Genomic DNA, 16,597 nt, shown 5'->3' with positions numbered 1-16,597 from the left:
TTTATTCTGGAATGTCCGTTATATTAGGAACTACCTGGGTAAATATTTTCTTAAAAGCAAATCAAAATAGTTACCTTGGGTGTATTTAGAACATGTGCTGAAAGAGAGGGACTACAAATTCTGTGTCTTGGGGGTTGAACAACATTAGCTTATTGTTACTGTATTATGAAACAGTTTTGATATAATTGTACTACTGGATTTTGAGTAGTGCTCTGACTCATCAGCTGCTCCTTTAATATTATAGTTCCTCCTGATATTTAGTATGAAATTGTAAGGACTCACATAGAAACTTAGTCCCAGATTTGGTATTATGTTAGTGTACTATGTGCATTTGGGGGTGTTTGAAAATAAAAATGAAAAGATACCTGTTTGTAATGAAACGGCATAAACGAAAGTGTTTCATAATACAAGCTTTTTCCTTTAATAAGTAACACTGCTTATTTCATAAAGTATTTAAATGAAACTGTAGCTATATGCACAAAGTTTGAAATAAAATAATTATTATTTTATCAGCATAGAATTCTATAATCGAGTAACTACAGCATTTTTAATTGCATATTCTATGTTTTTAATGTTTTGTGTGTGTATGCAATATGAAACAGAGCATTGCAAGAGGCTCATGGGCTTTAAGGATACCACTAAATGTTTCTTTCAGCTCGCAGTTGCTTTCTTCTTCATCCCCTCCTGCAGCTGCTCCTGATTAGCTGAAGATCAGGTGTCCTTGGTCACTTATCAAATCCAGCTGAGAAATTGATTAATTTCTCTAAAAGAGCTCAGGTAAAAGGAAGTATTTTCTTATGAGTGGGCTCAGAGGGAGAGGGCCAGAGGTTATAAGCTGATTGATTAGATGTAGAGAAAAGTGTGTCTTCTTGAGAACCTGAGTAGCTATGAACGGCTTAGAAACTCCTAGAGTTCATCTTCTGTGAGAATGAGAAGAATAAAAATAGTTGAGAAGAAGCAAAGGCTTTTATTTTCTGATTTTCTTTGAAGTGTTTTTGTTTGTTCTCTGCTCTCTGACTGGAAGAGAGAGAGGTATAGTTGCCTGAGGTAGGTACTAAACAAGCCAAGTGACTGATGAGGAGAACTAACTTGGGAATAAAAAGCTGGAGTAGAAAGCCTGTGCTTTGCCAGTGAACAAGCAGATGATTTCTTCAGGGAACCAAAGCAACTGGTTTCTGAAACCAAATCAGCAGTGCTGAGACATTAGAAGTACTGAGTACATCTGGCTGGTCTGTTGGAGTGCAAGGGTGTTCAAAGAGCCCAGAGCAAAACATTTGTTTCCTTACCATTTTTTCTGGAAAATTGGACACTAAACTTCAAATGTTAAAGTTGTTTTTGTAAGGGTGTGCGGGTGTTCTGACTGCTAAAATGTAGAGTTCACCGAGTAATCGGATTCCTTGTATCAATCATAAGGGAATATTGCTGGAACTGATCCGTTCGTTCATAATTTTGCTGTGAAAGCTTGATTGTGATGCAGAAAGATCCTAGCTTAATTTACAATTCAAACTTTTATGTATAAAATAGCTTTAAGTTAATTGTGTCTCTGGAAAGAAGGAAAGCTAGATGAATTGGGTGAATTCAGAGGGACTTCTGAGTCCTATTATTTGTACCTCCTTTGTTATTTTTGTATTGGGAGTAACGGGACTGTCACTAAAGACATCGCAAGAAATTTCTTAGAGATGTTCCAGATGCGGTGTCCTAATTGAAGTTCAGTCTAACTTATTTTTCTCTTTGTAGTCTATTTTGTGCTGTCAGTTTAAGGTAAATAATTGTTTTGTTTCATTGTAGGGAAAGGTGAACATGGAAAGCCATACCCTCTTACAGAGGAAGACCATGATGATTCTGCTTATAGGGAAAATGGCTTCAACATATTTGTTAGCAACAATATAGCACTGGAACGATCCCTGCCAGACATCCGACATCCTAAGTATGTAAATTTTTTTCTTGAACTACTTGATGCTAAGCTTTTATCTTTGTATATCTTTAAATAACCTGTTTTCCTGGAAGGTCAAACATAGACTCTATGCTGACAAAAAGGGACTGTTCCATTAAATAGGAAATGGAAAATTTATCACTTTTGTTAAATCATTTGCTCTGTCTTTTAAAGTGACCTCTCATGTTATTAGTAACATGTTAAGACTACAGAAGGTCCCTTAATTGCAGAATTATTTTCATGGTATTTCTGGATAGTGATTTGTTAGGTACCAGTAAATAACATTTCACATAGTTTTTTCAGGTTCTTGTTTGGTAATCGCTGCAGCCCTTGGGGCTAGGGGGCAGGGTGACAACTGGCATAAAAATTTTGGCTAAACGTTTGGACCTCTGTTCCCGAAATGTTTCTTTTGGTTTTGTTACATAAAAAGTGAAAGCAATCCAATAGCTACAGCTTATCAGGTGCTAATAATACAGCTGATATACGCAGTTGTTTAACCCTAGTCAGCAACCAAGCCCCACGCAGCCACTTGCTTACTCCATCCACACTCGGGTGGGGGAGAGGATCAGAAGAGTAAAAGTGAGAAAACTGTTGGGTTGAGATAGACAGTTTAATAGGTAAAGCAAAAGCCGGATGTGCAAGCAAAGCAAAACAAGGAATCCATTCACCACTTCCCATGGGCAGGCAGGTGCTCAGCCATCCCCAGGACAGCAGGGCTCCATCACGTGTAATGGTTATTTGGGAAGAGAAATACTATAATGCCAAATGTCTTCACCGAAGTGATATATACTCAGCATGACATCGTATGGTATGGAATATCCCTTTGGCTAGTTGGGGTCAGCTGTTCTGGCAGTGTCCCCTCCGTTTCCTGTCCCCCTCCAGCCCTCTCCTTGGCTGAACCTGAAAAGTCCTTGACTTCATATAAACATTACGTAGCAGCAACTATAAACAGCAGTGTGCTGTCAACATTGTTCTCACACCAAATCCAAAACACAGCACTGCACCAGCTATTAAGAAGAAAATTAACTATCCCAGCTGAAACCAGGACAGTAGTGTAGAATTACATAAAAACAGAATGAACAATGATGAAAAGCACTTGCAGAATTTGGGCAGGTTAGATAATGGTATTGTTCCTTAATGGTAGTAATTGCCTAAAGAGAAATAGGATGAAGATTATTCTGAAAAATAACTACTGGGCTAAAAATAGTCATGCAATTCTCAGCAAACATAACTTGCTTTTCATGTTCTGTAATTTTTGGCTCCCTTATATGAAGAGTAAAGCTTTCTATCTGTAACAGGAAAGGCAATCTACGCCTCTCTAAACTTCTCACTGTAGTCCTTTAAGGTCATTCTGAGCTCTGAAGGGAGGGGTGATTTCATCTGTCTATTTACATGGCGGTTTTCCCTCTTTTAATTGAGTGTTATGCAACTAGTGTGTGGGGGAAAAGTACAGGAGCGTGACAAAACTACTTGTCTCTATGTCTCTTGGATACAATTTCCTTTGTTATATGATGTTTCAGGTTAAGATACCTACTCGCTTCTTAACCTTTACAATGTGAATTAGTTTGAAATTCTTCAGGGAACTGAACAGAATTTGAGAGCTTGACAGAAGTTCTCAGGAGGTGGAGGGGGAAGAATTATCATGGCAACTAACATTTCTCACTCTGTCAGATGTGGCACTGTCCTTTTCAAAGAATGGACTGTATATACAAGTTTGCTTTGCCAGATTTTTAAAAATAATTCACAGTGGAGGAAGTAACCAAGAAAATAATTTTTTAGTGGAAAAAAAATATCTTTTGTTTCTTATTTAATTGCCATGTTGCATTGTTGTGAGAAAACACTGTTTATCTTTTAATTTTTATATATTTATATTGTTTGTATAGAATTAAGTCAAAAGAAATAACTTTTTTTAATAAGTTGTATGTTCTGTATACTTTGTTTCCCTTCTATTTTGCCAGGTTACCTGAAGTTATTTATAGATTCCATGAAGTTTGAGTTTTAATGCTGTACAGCATCACATTGTTGTCATAATAAATATGCTCATCAAGCATCCTTCTCTATTAGCAAAGCTGCAGAGGACAATTACTAAATACAAAAGGAAGCTGACATGTTTATCCTCCCTTCGTGTGTTTGTAAGCTGCTCTTCTGGCAACTTGTTTCTCACCCACTACTGTCCACGCAGTCAATGACATTTCCATGCACGTCCCCAGAAGCAATGTCAGCAATGTGTTGTCAGAAGTGACATATTAGGAACAAGTCAGTGCTGCACCAGCCTTTCTCAGCCCCCTCTTTCCCCGGCACAAATCCTGAAGTGACTTCCACTTAAGCATCTCATTTGGGAAGCTTGAATCCTTGGGTATTTGCATCATTTTCATGTTCTAATTCAAATAGGTTCCTATGGCATTCAGCGTATGGTGGATGTTTTGGTAGTGTCCTGAGTGAACTGACTTGTTTCATGTCCTAATCTTCCTCATGTTAAACACTCATAACACAAGTACTCCCTTAGTTAATTGACTATATCACTCATCTAAATGTAAAGATCAAAAATGTTTTTGTGTAAATTTGTGTACTTGGTAGTACACTGATTAAGGTGGCAAAGCTAGGTTCTATACTTGTAATGGTTACACCTTGAAGCAAGTCTGTATCTTGAACTTCCAAGACACAGAAATCTGACAATGTTTTCTGATTCACTGTCGGAATCAAACCCATCTCTCGGCTGCTGTGTGTTAAATATCATGCAGGCTAGTCTCAGACTGCACTTCACGTCTGCAAATATGTCTTCTCTTCAGAAGCGTGTGTGAAATACGAAGCAGTTCGTAGCTCATAAGGTTGCTTTCAGTGAAACTCATTGGAAAACTATGTAATTTTTATGCCAGAAAAGGGTATTCTTATTGAAATAAAGTTAGAGTAGGTAAATCAGGTGATCTATAGCAGGCAAGATCTAGTTTGGTCAGTTTCTGAGTATTATGAAGGGCTTTTGCTTTGTGGAGATTTTAACTATCTTCTTTTGCATATTTGTGGGGGATACTATTACAGACTTTGAATTTTTGATCTTCTGTCTCTATTTAGTATATACCATTTGCAAAGGGCCTTGTCTGCTGTTTCATGAAAAAGTGATCTAGGATTTGTTTTAAAGAACCAAATAGAATAGTTGTATTGCCGTCAGTAGAGATAATTCACAAAACGAGCCTTCAAATACAACCCAAACTGAGTGGTGAATCCTGTAATTTGGATCAAATGTTATTTTAGTTGGAAAAGCTGCTACAGTAATTTCTGTATTTCTCTGATATAACTTCATGGAAATATTTTATTTGAAAGTCTTAGCACAAAGGAATTTTAAGTCCCGCTTCTAAATTTTTGGTTTTCTGGGAAGTATGCAAAGGTAGCAGAAACCAAAATTTGGTCTTTTTAATCCAAATGAACTCTTTCCTTGGATCTTTGGAAATTTGTCTCAGGTTTTGCAAAATACATCTTCTTGAAGGGGGAGGCGTGGAATTACGTAAATGCTTAGATCATTGATGTTTAAGAAATAGTTTTTCAATTTTTTTTTCTTATAATCTTGGTTTTTTTTTTTCCTTTGTGTGATATTTAAAGCACTTCAGCAAGATGTTTTCAGATTGATGCTTCTTTCCTTTTTAAGACACTAAAATGTGTGTGCTGTAAAAAAAATCCCTAGAGAAATTTAACAGTTAACTTCTATTTTAAGGCTGACTTAAAAGCTTTCCTGTGTCCTTAGCGTGTTTATATTGCATCCCTCTAATATTTATTTCTGTCTCTCATAGCTACACTTGAATATTTTTTTCCATTTCCAAGTGGTCTTTGGTATCTTGTTTCTGTCTCAGTCTCATGCAAAAGTCTTCTCACAGGTAGTGCTCTCGCCAAGTTACTCTAGCTAATTCCCTTTCTTTGCCCACAATCACCCCCAGCTTTTAAGTTGTGGGGGAAAAAAAACCACCAAACCCCAACTTTTCTATTTAACTCCAAATAATCACCTAAAACAGGATTATCATCTGATTATCGCCCAAGTTCATTGGGTTTCAGGGCTGATGTATTGAAAATAAGAGTTCTGGTCACCTAAAGTGGAAGGTGACATTGAGTTTTGGGTAGTAGTGAGAGTTGGCATTAGAATTACTATTTAAGAGTTAGAAGTTCTGTACCAGTATGAAAAATATTTCAAAACCCACAGAATAGCGTTTTTCTTTTCACCTGCCCCGTGCCACTTTCTGCAGTCTGGAATACAAAAATCCTGTTAAAGCTAGGGAAAATTCTGACAGTATTGTTTTCTATTGTAGAGACAAATGCTACTTATTCTAATTATTGACTATAGCAGTTACCATTAATTCTTCTCTTCTCAACATTATTAAATATTCTGCAGTTCCTACCAGTTTTGTTCAAAAAAAAAAAAAATTGAATCTGATTCACATTTTGAATTGTATTTAAAATGTGATATTAGTGAGGCTTGGGGAATGATTGCAATCATCTAGTCTGAGAAGTGAATATAAATTTGGTGGTATTTCCTGTATCAAACGCCTAAGCCATTGTAAACTAGAGAATCCAACTTTTTAGCTTTTCATTCTTGAATCAAGGAATTCAAGTTAATTGCTGATATCTATTGAGTGGCGAGCATCATAATTTTAAATCTTTGCATTTGATATACTTGTATAGCTTGATTTCAACAATAGGTTTCCTTTTAGCTACAATTTGTGGACTAATTGTTGGTAACTTGTGTAGTCACGGATCAGATGCACAAATTCTTGTTGGCTTGCCTGAGTGATCATTCAGAAGAAATCCCATCCTTTTTAGGTTTCTCTGGGCAGAGATAGATGCATTTTGTACTGAAATTCCTAATGTTCATATTGTACGTTAAGGACGCCCAACCTGGTTTTTGTGTTGTCTTGCTTTTAGCCTCTATGGGCTGGAGTCAGTGTTTCCAAGTGTTGTCTGCTTGTCTTGCTGTTGCTATGTGAAGTGGTGGCCCTTCACTGTCACTCCCAGCAGTATTCCTTTTCAGAAGTCCGAGCTATGCTCATTTTCCTTACACGTTAAATTTTTCACGGGCCTCAGAAGAAGTGCATTTTCATATTCAAAGAAATATGAGTGATTAGCTAAAGGCTGTGAGGATCTTCTGTGTCCTGAACACTAATGAGATTTCTTTATAAATAATAAAAAAAAGCAAATTTCACTACCTGTTCTGCATAACTGAATTTCTCCAACTGTCCCTCCTTGTCAGTAGCAGAATCTGAGAGAATGCCTGAATGTTCTCGAAATATTTGAATGCAAAGTGGTTGCTGACCCTTGTATTTTTAAAAGAGGCTAAAATGAATATGCGATAAAGATTTCTTAGGGGGATTTCTTTGGGTTTTGTTCGGCTGTATTTTTTTGTGTCTGAAATTGTTGCAGAGTTACCATTAATCCTTAATTTGTTTCTGTAAACTTTGAAGAAAGACTAGAATTACTAGATTTATGTGTGAAAGGGATATATTATGTAGTTACACAGTTAATCAGCAGTTTGTATCTGAATCCTTTAAAAAAATTTGGTTATTGCATTGAATGTATTTAATTACTTTCTTTTTATAAATGCAGGGCATTTGTCACAGTTTAAGCTATGTATATTGTCCTTAAAATTTAATAATCCATCTTTAATCCAGTACTGCAAGACAGATTCCAATGAATTCACTTGGCATTCTATGATCTTAGGCTTAGGTTGTCCTGCTGCAAGACACTAAAAGAAAAATTAATCTAATTTAAGTATGCTGAACTTCACAATATTTAATAAGGCTCATGGAAATAATTGTTTGGAATTGTTTGGATCCATCTTGTGCTGAATTTTTGATTATATCCTGGAATAACCTAAGAGAGTATAAAGTTTCTTTCTAGTTCTCATTTCACTGTGGGAAATCAGAAATGTCTTCATACGCACATCCATGCTGCGTTGCTTCATACTGCTGTTTACTAGTGTTACCTTAACCTCATCTGGCCACAGAGCAACTGGTTAGACTCAGATTATGCTTTTCATAGGGTAATGAGAAACTGGTGGTCATTACTCTGACCACATTTCAAAGCATTTTGTGTAATTACTGAATAATGTCGTGAAGATGGAAAGTCATGCAGTCCAAAATATTATAGCCAATGTTCCTGTTTGCAAGCCTCACCAGATTGTTCTCTACAATGGCTTAAGAGCATCCTATTCAAAGTGCAGCTCCTCAAAACAGGATCAGGAATATTTTATACTTGAGAAAACTTGTGGCCTTCTGTCTCTGTCATGCCTTCTGTCAGTTCCTCTGCATGACATGTATTGGTAGTAACAAATAACGTGGAATAATTTCTGGGTGCTTTGTGTATCTCTTTGGAGTGGTTTTGTGTTGTGTGTTGTTTTGTTTTTTGTTTTTTGTTTTTTTAATGGCAGCAACAGCTAAAATGTTGCTGAAGATTGATGTTTCCCTTTCTATCCTTTTGGTGATAAAGAGGCTGCAGTGTTTAACAGGCCAGCTCAGAGTCCAAGCCTGATGGGTCTGTTTCTGTTTACTGAAAATAATTTGTTAAAAAGAAAAAGCTGTTTATACAACTGGAGGAAGGTATTGCTTGTGTGTTTAGATGTCTTGCATGTTACTTAGAATCCAGTAAAGCCTCCCACACTGCTCAGAAAATAGCAAGCTGCAGTAAACTGAACTGTGAAATCTAAACTTTAATAGAGACAGGAATACTGAAGGATATTTACCCTCCAGCCAGTTCTGTGCATGTGGAATAGCTGAGTCTATTAGCATTTGACAGTGGTTAAAGCCAGAACTTTTAACTCTCAAATAATACAATACGAAAATTGGAAAGTACATGTAACTTCTCTAAGATCTGTGAGAAATGTAGAAAGTTCTGGGGATCTTTACCTTTGCATTTCACAGGTGAAAGTGATGTTATATGCTGTTAATTTAATAGTTTTATGAAAAGCTTCAGTATACCTTCCTTTTTCTTACATGTCCATTCTTGCTTCCTCTCCAAATATTTTTTTTCATGTGGTTAGGCATGTATTTAATGTGAATTTGCATAAAATTGGATATTTTATAAGCAAATGAAATTTCAGCTCTCACATTAAGAAAACACAGCAAGTGCCAGCAGTACATTCTCACTGGCAACAGAATGAGCCATTATACCTCATGTAATAAGGACAACAATGTGCAGCAAAGCTGGAATGAAAAAGCAACTTCTTTCTATATTGCCAGGTTTGATTATGAATAATCCCATCAAACTAATCTTCTAAAGACTGCGCTGGCTACAAGATGTGTTAGCAAGCATGAGAACTTACTGATCATGTTGGCACGTGTGATCCATGACGCCTGTGAGTGGCACTCTCTGTGTTTGCTCCCATGTCTCTACCAGCTGTCGTTTTGGTGTTAGTAGGCACTGGTTGGACCCAGTAGTGTCTTGCCCATTATTTTGTCTCATATATTGTGTATGAGAGGTAATGTTGAGATGGAGGTGTGAGTCGGGTCACATATTGCCGTGAAAGGGAGTGGAGAAGAGATGCAAGTTGATCACAAAAGGACTGTCTTAAAATAATTAAGCAAACTGGACACAGTAATGTCCATGAGCTCTGATGGGATATACCCATAAATCCTGAAGGAACTGATACCATTTTGAGGCCACTCTCAACTGTCTTTGAATGATTATAGCAATTGGGAGAGGTACTTGAGGACTGGCATAAAACTGGGAGTAGTGGCTGATACGCTGGAGGATTCCTAGAAGCCTTTGGAATAGCTTTGGAATGGAAGGGCAAGAAGTAAAAGGATAATTAGGATTTCTGAAATGGAAGTTAAAGGGTAATTGAATGTCATGGGTTGGTTCATTCCTGAAGTAGCGTGCTTAAAATGCACTTAGAGATGACAGAAAACTGAGATTCTAATCCTGTTTCTTCTTCAGCCAGGAAAATGCATCTAGGCTCGAAACAGGGGCTTCTTATTGATCCTGTTACAGTCTGCCTGACTTTTGAGATACAATCAGATAAGTGTGCTTGGTGTGAATGAAAGAATTTTTAGTACATTGATATTTCTGTATCTTCTCTCTCTAAAAAAAAAAAAAAGGTGGTTTGAGGGTATGTATATGTTATATAAATAGGACTGCTTGCTGATGTTTTGGAATTCATAGATAGTAAAGTGCAAGGTTTAAGCTGAAATATAATTATAGTACGAAGATATCTGCTGATGTAAGTTTGTTTGTGAGGGATTTTGAGATGGTACAAAGTTACTATATATATTTTTTTTATTTTTTTTTTTTTTTACCAAGCCTAGATTTAATATGTATGGATGAGTAGATAAGTTTCATAAAGCATGTTAGTGATTTATTTTTTATTTTTTTGGTAAGATGTTTCCATGAGTGACGATGGTTTTATGCCTCACTGTCACGTAAAACAAAGCTTTGCAAACATAAATGGGCTTTGTGTCACAAGGCTTATCTGCCCGCTATGTTCTTCCCTTGGTTAGAGAAACTTTTTAGTTGGAAGAATGGAGTGAGGCAAACTCACTGACTTTGATGTCTCTGAAGACATGCAGTACTGCTAGAAAGACTGTCCACAACAGACAAAAATGATGTAACGTGCCATAAAGTAGCGAGCACCTAAGTCAGCTTGATCAGCTTTGATTAAGTCCACACTGAGGGAAACCTACATAAAGAATGCAGAGCTTTGCTTGTCTAGTTTACAAGCTGTTTATTAGTGCATTTAATAGCAATTATGCAAAATATTTCTACTGTACAATTTAATCTTCTGGGGTTTTTTCCACCCATGAAAATAGTAATAATGTTTTAAGAGAAGGTTTATTTGTTCTAGTAGGGAAAAGTGTTGTGACATTTATTGAGACCATACCCAGTAATGCCTGCTTGCTTCCCAGCTGTGAGCCATGGTGAAAATAAAGATTACTTCCCTTCCATCAGCTCACACCCAGGCTAATTTTACAGCCTTGTCAAATGGCAGCAGAAATTGCTGGTTATCACTACTTTATCAGGCTCGGCTGACAAGGCTAGATTTGAACAGAAACATGGTGTGACTGAAGCTTAGTGCTGTAAATTGAATACTTTGACATGCTAAGACAATTACTATGTAAATCTTCACTGGAAAATGTTTTGTCCTGGTAGCTTGTAGAGGGCTTGTCAGTAGCTGGGAGCCCAGTGGGTGCTGAAGTTCCTTTATTAAAAGGGAAAGAAAAGGTCAGATCTGAAAAAGCAGCTCCTCTAAGAGCGTGTGCGGACAAAGCCAGTGGGGGAAAAAAAGGTTGAAAAATCTTTCTGTTTTGCTCTAACTTTCTCTGGCACTTCCTGTAAGAGGAGAAAATTGCAAGTGGGCTACTTCTGTGATCCAGTAACTGCCATAGTAGGCTGCTACCTGGCTGCTTAAATGCAGCAAAGGGATGTCTGCAAGACATTTACCTTGTCTTATGCTATTATCTATCAGAAAGGGTGGTTGATGTATCTAGAAGGCACAGAACCTGGTAACTGGCCAAGGCATTGCTATTGGCATCCCTTAATGTGTGTAAAATATTGTTGTTGTTATTATATCCACAGGGTCAAACAAATTGCTGCTTTTATGAATCAGCTTTTGCTATAAATTAGCTGAAGTGATGCCAGCCCTGCTCTCCTTTTTCATCACTTCAGAAGCCCGTTCTCTTTCATTTGCTCTTCTACAGAGTCGGTAGACTTCTGCATGTTTCTGTAAAGGTGGAGAACTTTGCAGTTCTGCATCTTGTCTTAAGCTAGTGTGATGTTTTAGGAATCTTTTCCCTACTGATAAACTCCATCAGGGAATTAAACAGAACTATCCCTATCTCTTGAATTAAAAGGATGCTATTTATTTTTGCCCGTTAGAGCAGCAGTATTCAGTAGTGTATAACAAGGAAGTGTAATTGTAACTCCTTTTTACTACCTCCTCTTTTTCCAAGTAGTCCTTTTTTCAAGTTGTACTTTATTACTGCCTGCTGCAAATAGCTTCCAGGTGTTTCTGTGACATTTTTTTTTTTTTTTCTCCTCCTTGGGCAGGTTAATATTTTGGGAGTAGAGGAATTTCTTACTGCTCTTTTAACTTTCTAAAAGTCCCCCTGCAACTTTGAAATGAACTCTAAAAATGTTTTATTCAGAAACTTGGTTTTGATTCTTGTTTCGACCTAGCAGCAGAATTCTGTATCTCAAAGGAATAACTAAATCGGTATTAAGTGTTTGAAAGGGAGTTAAAGGGTGTGACAGTGTGTCATTTTTATGAATAACCTTGAACTGGAGCCAAATACCCGGTTGCAATAATAAACTATAGGAAAAGCATACCAAATACAAAGCTGGTAGAAATTTCCCCTTTGTCAGTTACGTATATTTAACATTTTTCACTATGCAAATTATTTAGAAATAAATTCTACCGTACCTTTTTAAAAGAATTTTTATTTCGTACTAACCACTTTCTAGTGACTCTTTGGTAGGTGTGTATAATAAACAGCATTTTGCAGCTTTTCAGGTTGTTTTTCAAAACAGTAGTATATACATACTTGAATCATACATAGTACTTAGTAATGTATCTAATAATGGAAGGGAGAGAGGAAGGAGATTCTGTGGACAAGATAGTGAAGCGGTACTTACTGCTGTGAAAATTAATTTGGAAACAGCTCATGCCCTGGTAGAGAGGTCCTGTGTTTTTAAAAATCTCATTTGAAAGTCTCAAAGGGACACATTTAATGATGTAGTAGTGTTCTTTGATAAGAAATATCAGATAAAGTTCTGAAATATCATGGAAAGAAAATCAAGATTAATAAAGGGTAGCAATATTTGAAAGTATAATTCAAGGTTCATAACTCTTGATTCATGATGATAATCTGGAAAATGTCATTATATCTCTTTCACCAGAAAATTCATCTGGTGCCCATTTTTTTATACATACGTACACAAGTGTTTGTGTCTGTAAAATATTTTTCTGGCAAAGTCAAAAGTGCTAATGTTATTTCATAATTCTGCGAATTTCTGCAAGGGAAATGCATAGCGTCCCTTGCGTGTTCTCATTTTCTGAACTCCCTTTGTTCTGAATGCTAATTTAATAAGTTCAGTAAGAAAATAGAGGTGTGAGCTACTTACCTAGCAGGATGACCGTTGCTTATCATTGTTATTTTCTTCCTAGGTATTTCTACCATTACATTTGTATATAATTTTCAGACTTACACAGAAATTATTCTGAGATTTAAGGGTTTATTAAATAATATGTTTGCAGAAATCTATTAGTATTTATGCTAAGAAATTGTCATTAGCTACTGAACCTATCATTCAGCATTGTTCCACAAATAAGTGCTGCTGTGCTCCACTTCAGTATGTGATGTTTAAATACAAGAAAAGACACATCTCTCAGAAAGCATGCATAGTACTTTATTAAGGTCAGTCTGCAGCATTCTATTATAGTTAAGTAGTAAATGCTTATGCTGAATAGGAGTGCTTTTCTAGTTTAAATCATCAGGTTCTTCTCCTCCTTGAATAGTATTCCTGCCATGAGTCCTAGATACAGACAGTTGTTTCTTCATCCCCTTACCTGCTCCCAGCTTGTTGATTCAGGTATTTGATACTGCATTCTTGAGATAAATGACCTTGCTTTCCAAGGTCTTGAAATAATCTTCTTTTAATGGCAGCCACTTACTCAGAAGTACAATCAAAAAACTAGTTATGATTTGACTGAACTTTGTCTAAACAGTTCTGCATTTGTAAGTGTCTAGGGCAAGTACATGGTTTTAAAAATACAAAAAAAAAAAAAAGGAACTACACACTTCCTTCAAATTAAAAAATAAAAAGGCCACCTGGAGAACACAATGGATTTCCACATCCCCTTTGCCTTTATAATGGTACCACAACTCAGTAGGATTATACTGCAAAGACAAATTATTTTGGTTTAATAGCTATATATACACACGTACTTGCCATATAGAGTAATGGTAAACTAGGTTTTTCCCTTGTTCTGTGTGTTCTTTTCTGACTGAGTACAAGCTCTGTGTGTGTGTGTTTAGGATTGGAAGGAGATATCCTTAAGAGTAACTTGTGTATTAGTTGTATCTTCAGGCTTACTAGGAGGAAATAGAATAGGCATATCAGTGCAGTATGCATGTCTGATACAAATATTCTCACAGTTACATAGTGCTAGAAACCATAACAAAGATAAAAATGTCGCTGTGAAAGTCAGTAGTAAGATGGAGTCCCTGCCTACGAGAAAGCAGGTATTGGGAAAAGGCTGTGTGAGATTTTTCTGCCTATACTACTGATCTTCACTTAGACCTAATTGCTGAAAGTCACTGGCTCTTAAAATGTGGGATATTGCATGGGTATGATGAAACTGTATGGTGTAAGAATGAGATAACATTCCCGTATATAGCTGGGTTCCAGTTCTGGCCATGAAACAGGTAAGCTGCTTGAATTCACCACCCTAGTCTGTCAGTTTGTAAAGCTAGGAATAATCCCAAATCCACCCTCTGTAGAAGACTGGAGCCTCGGGTCTATTTGGTTAGGATGTGCCACAGGATGTGCAGGTGCCTCCTGTCCCACTGCACTGGGTGCTGATGGTGTAGTGTGGCATATACCTAGAGAAACAAGCATGAATGGGAACTAAAACGACTGATCAGGATCTCTCAGAATACTTGGGGGAAGACCGCACCAAATGTTGAACAATTAACCCTCCAGTTCCGTAAGTGGTCACTTACCAGCCATTGAAGAGGAGGCTGCATTAGTCATGTAACTGAACAAGGGAAACTGAGGAAAAGGTAGTATGAGGTTTCCTAAGTCTAGCAATTTAACTTATTAGGGAGCTGTTACCTCAAATACAACTTCGTATGTTCCTGAGCAAAGTAAATGAATAGTACATTAAACATTAAAAACTAAAAAATCTACTGAGCTATTTGGTTGTCTGAGGAAACACAAGTATGGAGGTAGGGATAAAAGGGAGGAAAAATATAATGAAAATGGTCAAATAATCGGCTCTTAGCATCCTTAAATATTTATCCTTTTGTCAGTATGGGCATGATAAGTATACATACATAGCCAGGCGTGGTTGCTGAGAATGCTTTCATGGAATTTGTGATCAAAATTGAAGCAAAAAATCAGTTTGGTTTCCTAATTTCAAGTAGACTGATTTATTTTTCTACTCTCACTCCCATAGGCAAAATCATCAAATTTCCTGGGAGGTTTTTCTTCTGAGACTTTGCATGTGTTTGTTCTAACACATACTTCATTTAGACAAGCTATTTTATAACACATACAGAACCAAGTTAACAGTCAAATGACTGTCTTCATCTTCATTTATCATTCAAATCAAGCTTGTTCCTGTAAACTTCTGATGAGGTATTTTAAAAGGTAATCCAGATTAAAATACTACTAGGATAAAAACTGGTCCTGATGGAAACAAATTAAAAATAACAAATAATACCTTTAGTATTAAAAAATATTTTGAGACTTAGCAGTTTTGCACCCTTTTCTCATTTCTCCACAAAAAAAAAAATGTTTCATTTTAATTCCTTAATCAGAATATGATGTGATACTAAAGCTCTACAGTAATAAAATAATTCTAAACCATAGTTGCATTATGATTTGATAATGAAAAGGATACCATAAGGTAACATTCATTGACATAAACTATGTTACAATCTTTTCTAATGCTGAGTTACATCTTGGAGAAAACTCTTACTCAACTGAAAGTGGCTCAACTGCATATCCTGTCTGACTTACATCTACCAGCCTTCTTTGAATATCGATTTTAGGATTTATTTCCAGGCCTTTGTGGATTTCCTAGTATTCCAAGCTTTAATGAAAGTCAGTATGTTCTTTGGACACTTTATTCTGCCATTCAAACTACCTGAATAACACTTACTGTCCACATAGCGCCTACATTTGTTTAAAGTGTGCAAGTAACATGCAGCCTTCAGATGGGGGCTGACAATTAAGAGTTCATGTGTGCAAGTAGTATGGCTTTCTAAATTGATAAAAAATTTTCCACTGAAATTTTGAGGCTTGGAAAATATTTTTTTTTGCTCAGCAGTATTTGAAATATTTCTATAGGAAGTCAGTTCAGTTTCATTTAACGTATTATGCCATAATTCAGAAAGTTTTACTTAATGAATATTAGTGCTAATTTAAACTGGATGGTAATGGTAATCTTTTAAACCTAGCATTTTTCCTTTCTACAGTAAACCTTGCTTTATTTTTTAATAAATTTTGGTTAACATTGCATTATTCAGAAAATATTAAAAACTTGAATTATAATTTCTCATTTCTTTGTAGAATCAAGAATCTCACTTTTAAAATATTCATTCCACATGTTAGTTAAGCTATTAACAAAATTAATTTTAGAGAGTAGACATACTGAAATCAGGCTCTGCATTTTGCCTGGGAATGCTTAAAACACTGTTTTTAGGATTATTTTGGTGAGAGCAAAAAGCATGTAGTCTTGAAAGTATGACTTTATGGTGGCTGAAAATAAAATACTTATTTAAGAGGTATGTTAGAATCTTGGAACCAGGATAAGAAATAAAGCAAGATTAGTTTGAACCTATGATCAAACTTTTATGTCAGCACCTCTCCAAATGCACTTTTAAATTTTTGGTGGTGAACTAGTGTTGAAAGAACACTTCCAAAAGTCTTTGATGCTGATTCAATATTGTTGCAGTTAATGGCAAAAAT

The 16,597-nt window shown here is 36.2% G+C and overlaps 1 protein-coding gene across 1 annotated transcript in view; it reads left to right on the top strand.

Moving 5' to 3' along the window:
- The window catches only part of GALNTL6 (polypeptide N-acetylgalactosaminyltransferase like 6), a 487,161-nt gene that overhangs the window by 195,136 nt on the left and 275,428 nt on the right, over positions 1-16,597 (top strand). The window contains exon 3 of the mRNA XM_040589013.1: positions 1,789-1,927. Coding sequence (XP_040444947.1) covers positions 1,789-1,927 — 139 coding nt within the window. The remainder of the gene's footprint in view (positions 1-1,788; positions 1,928-16,597) is intronic.

The sequence above is a fragment of the Falco naumanni genome, chromosome 1 (assembly GCF_017639655.2).
Source record: "Falco naumanni isolate bFalNau1 chromosome 1, bFalNau1.pat, whole genome shotgun sequence".
In the NCBI taxonomy this organism is placed as follows: domain Eukaryota; kingdom Metazoa; phylum Chordata; class Aves; order Falconiformes; family Falconidae; genus Falco; species Falco naumanni.
Note: the sequence above shows the minus strand (reverse complement) of the source record. Positions and strands in the feature narration are given on the sequence as shown.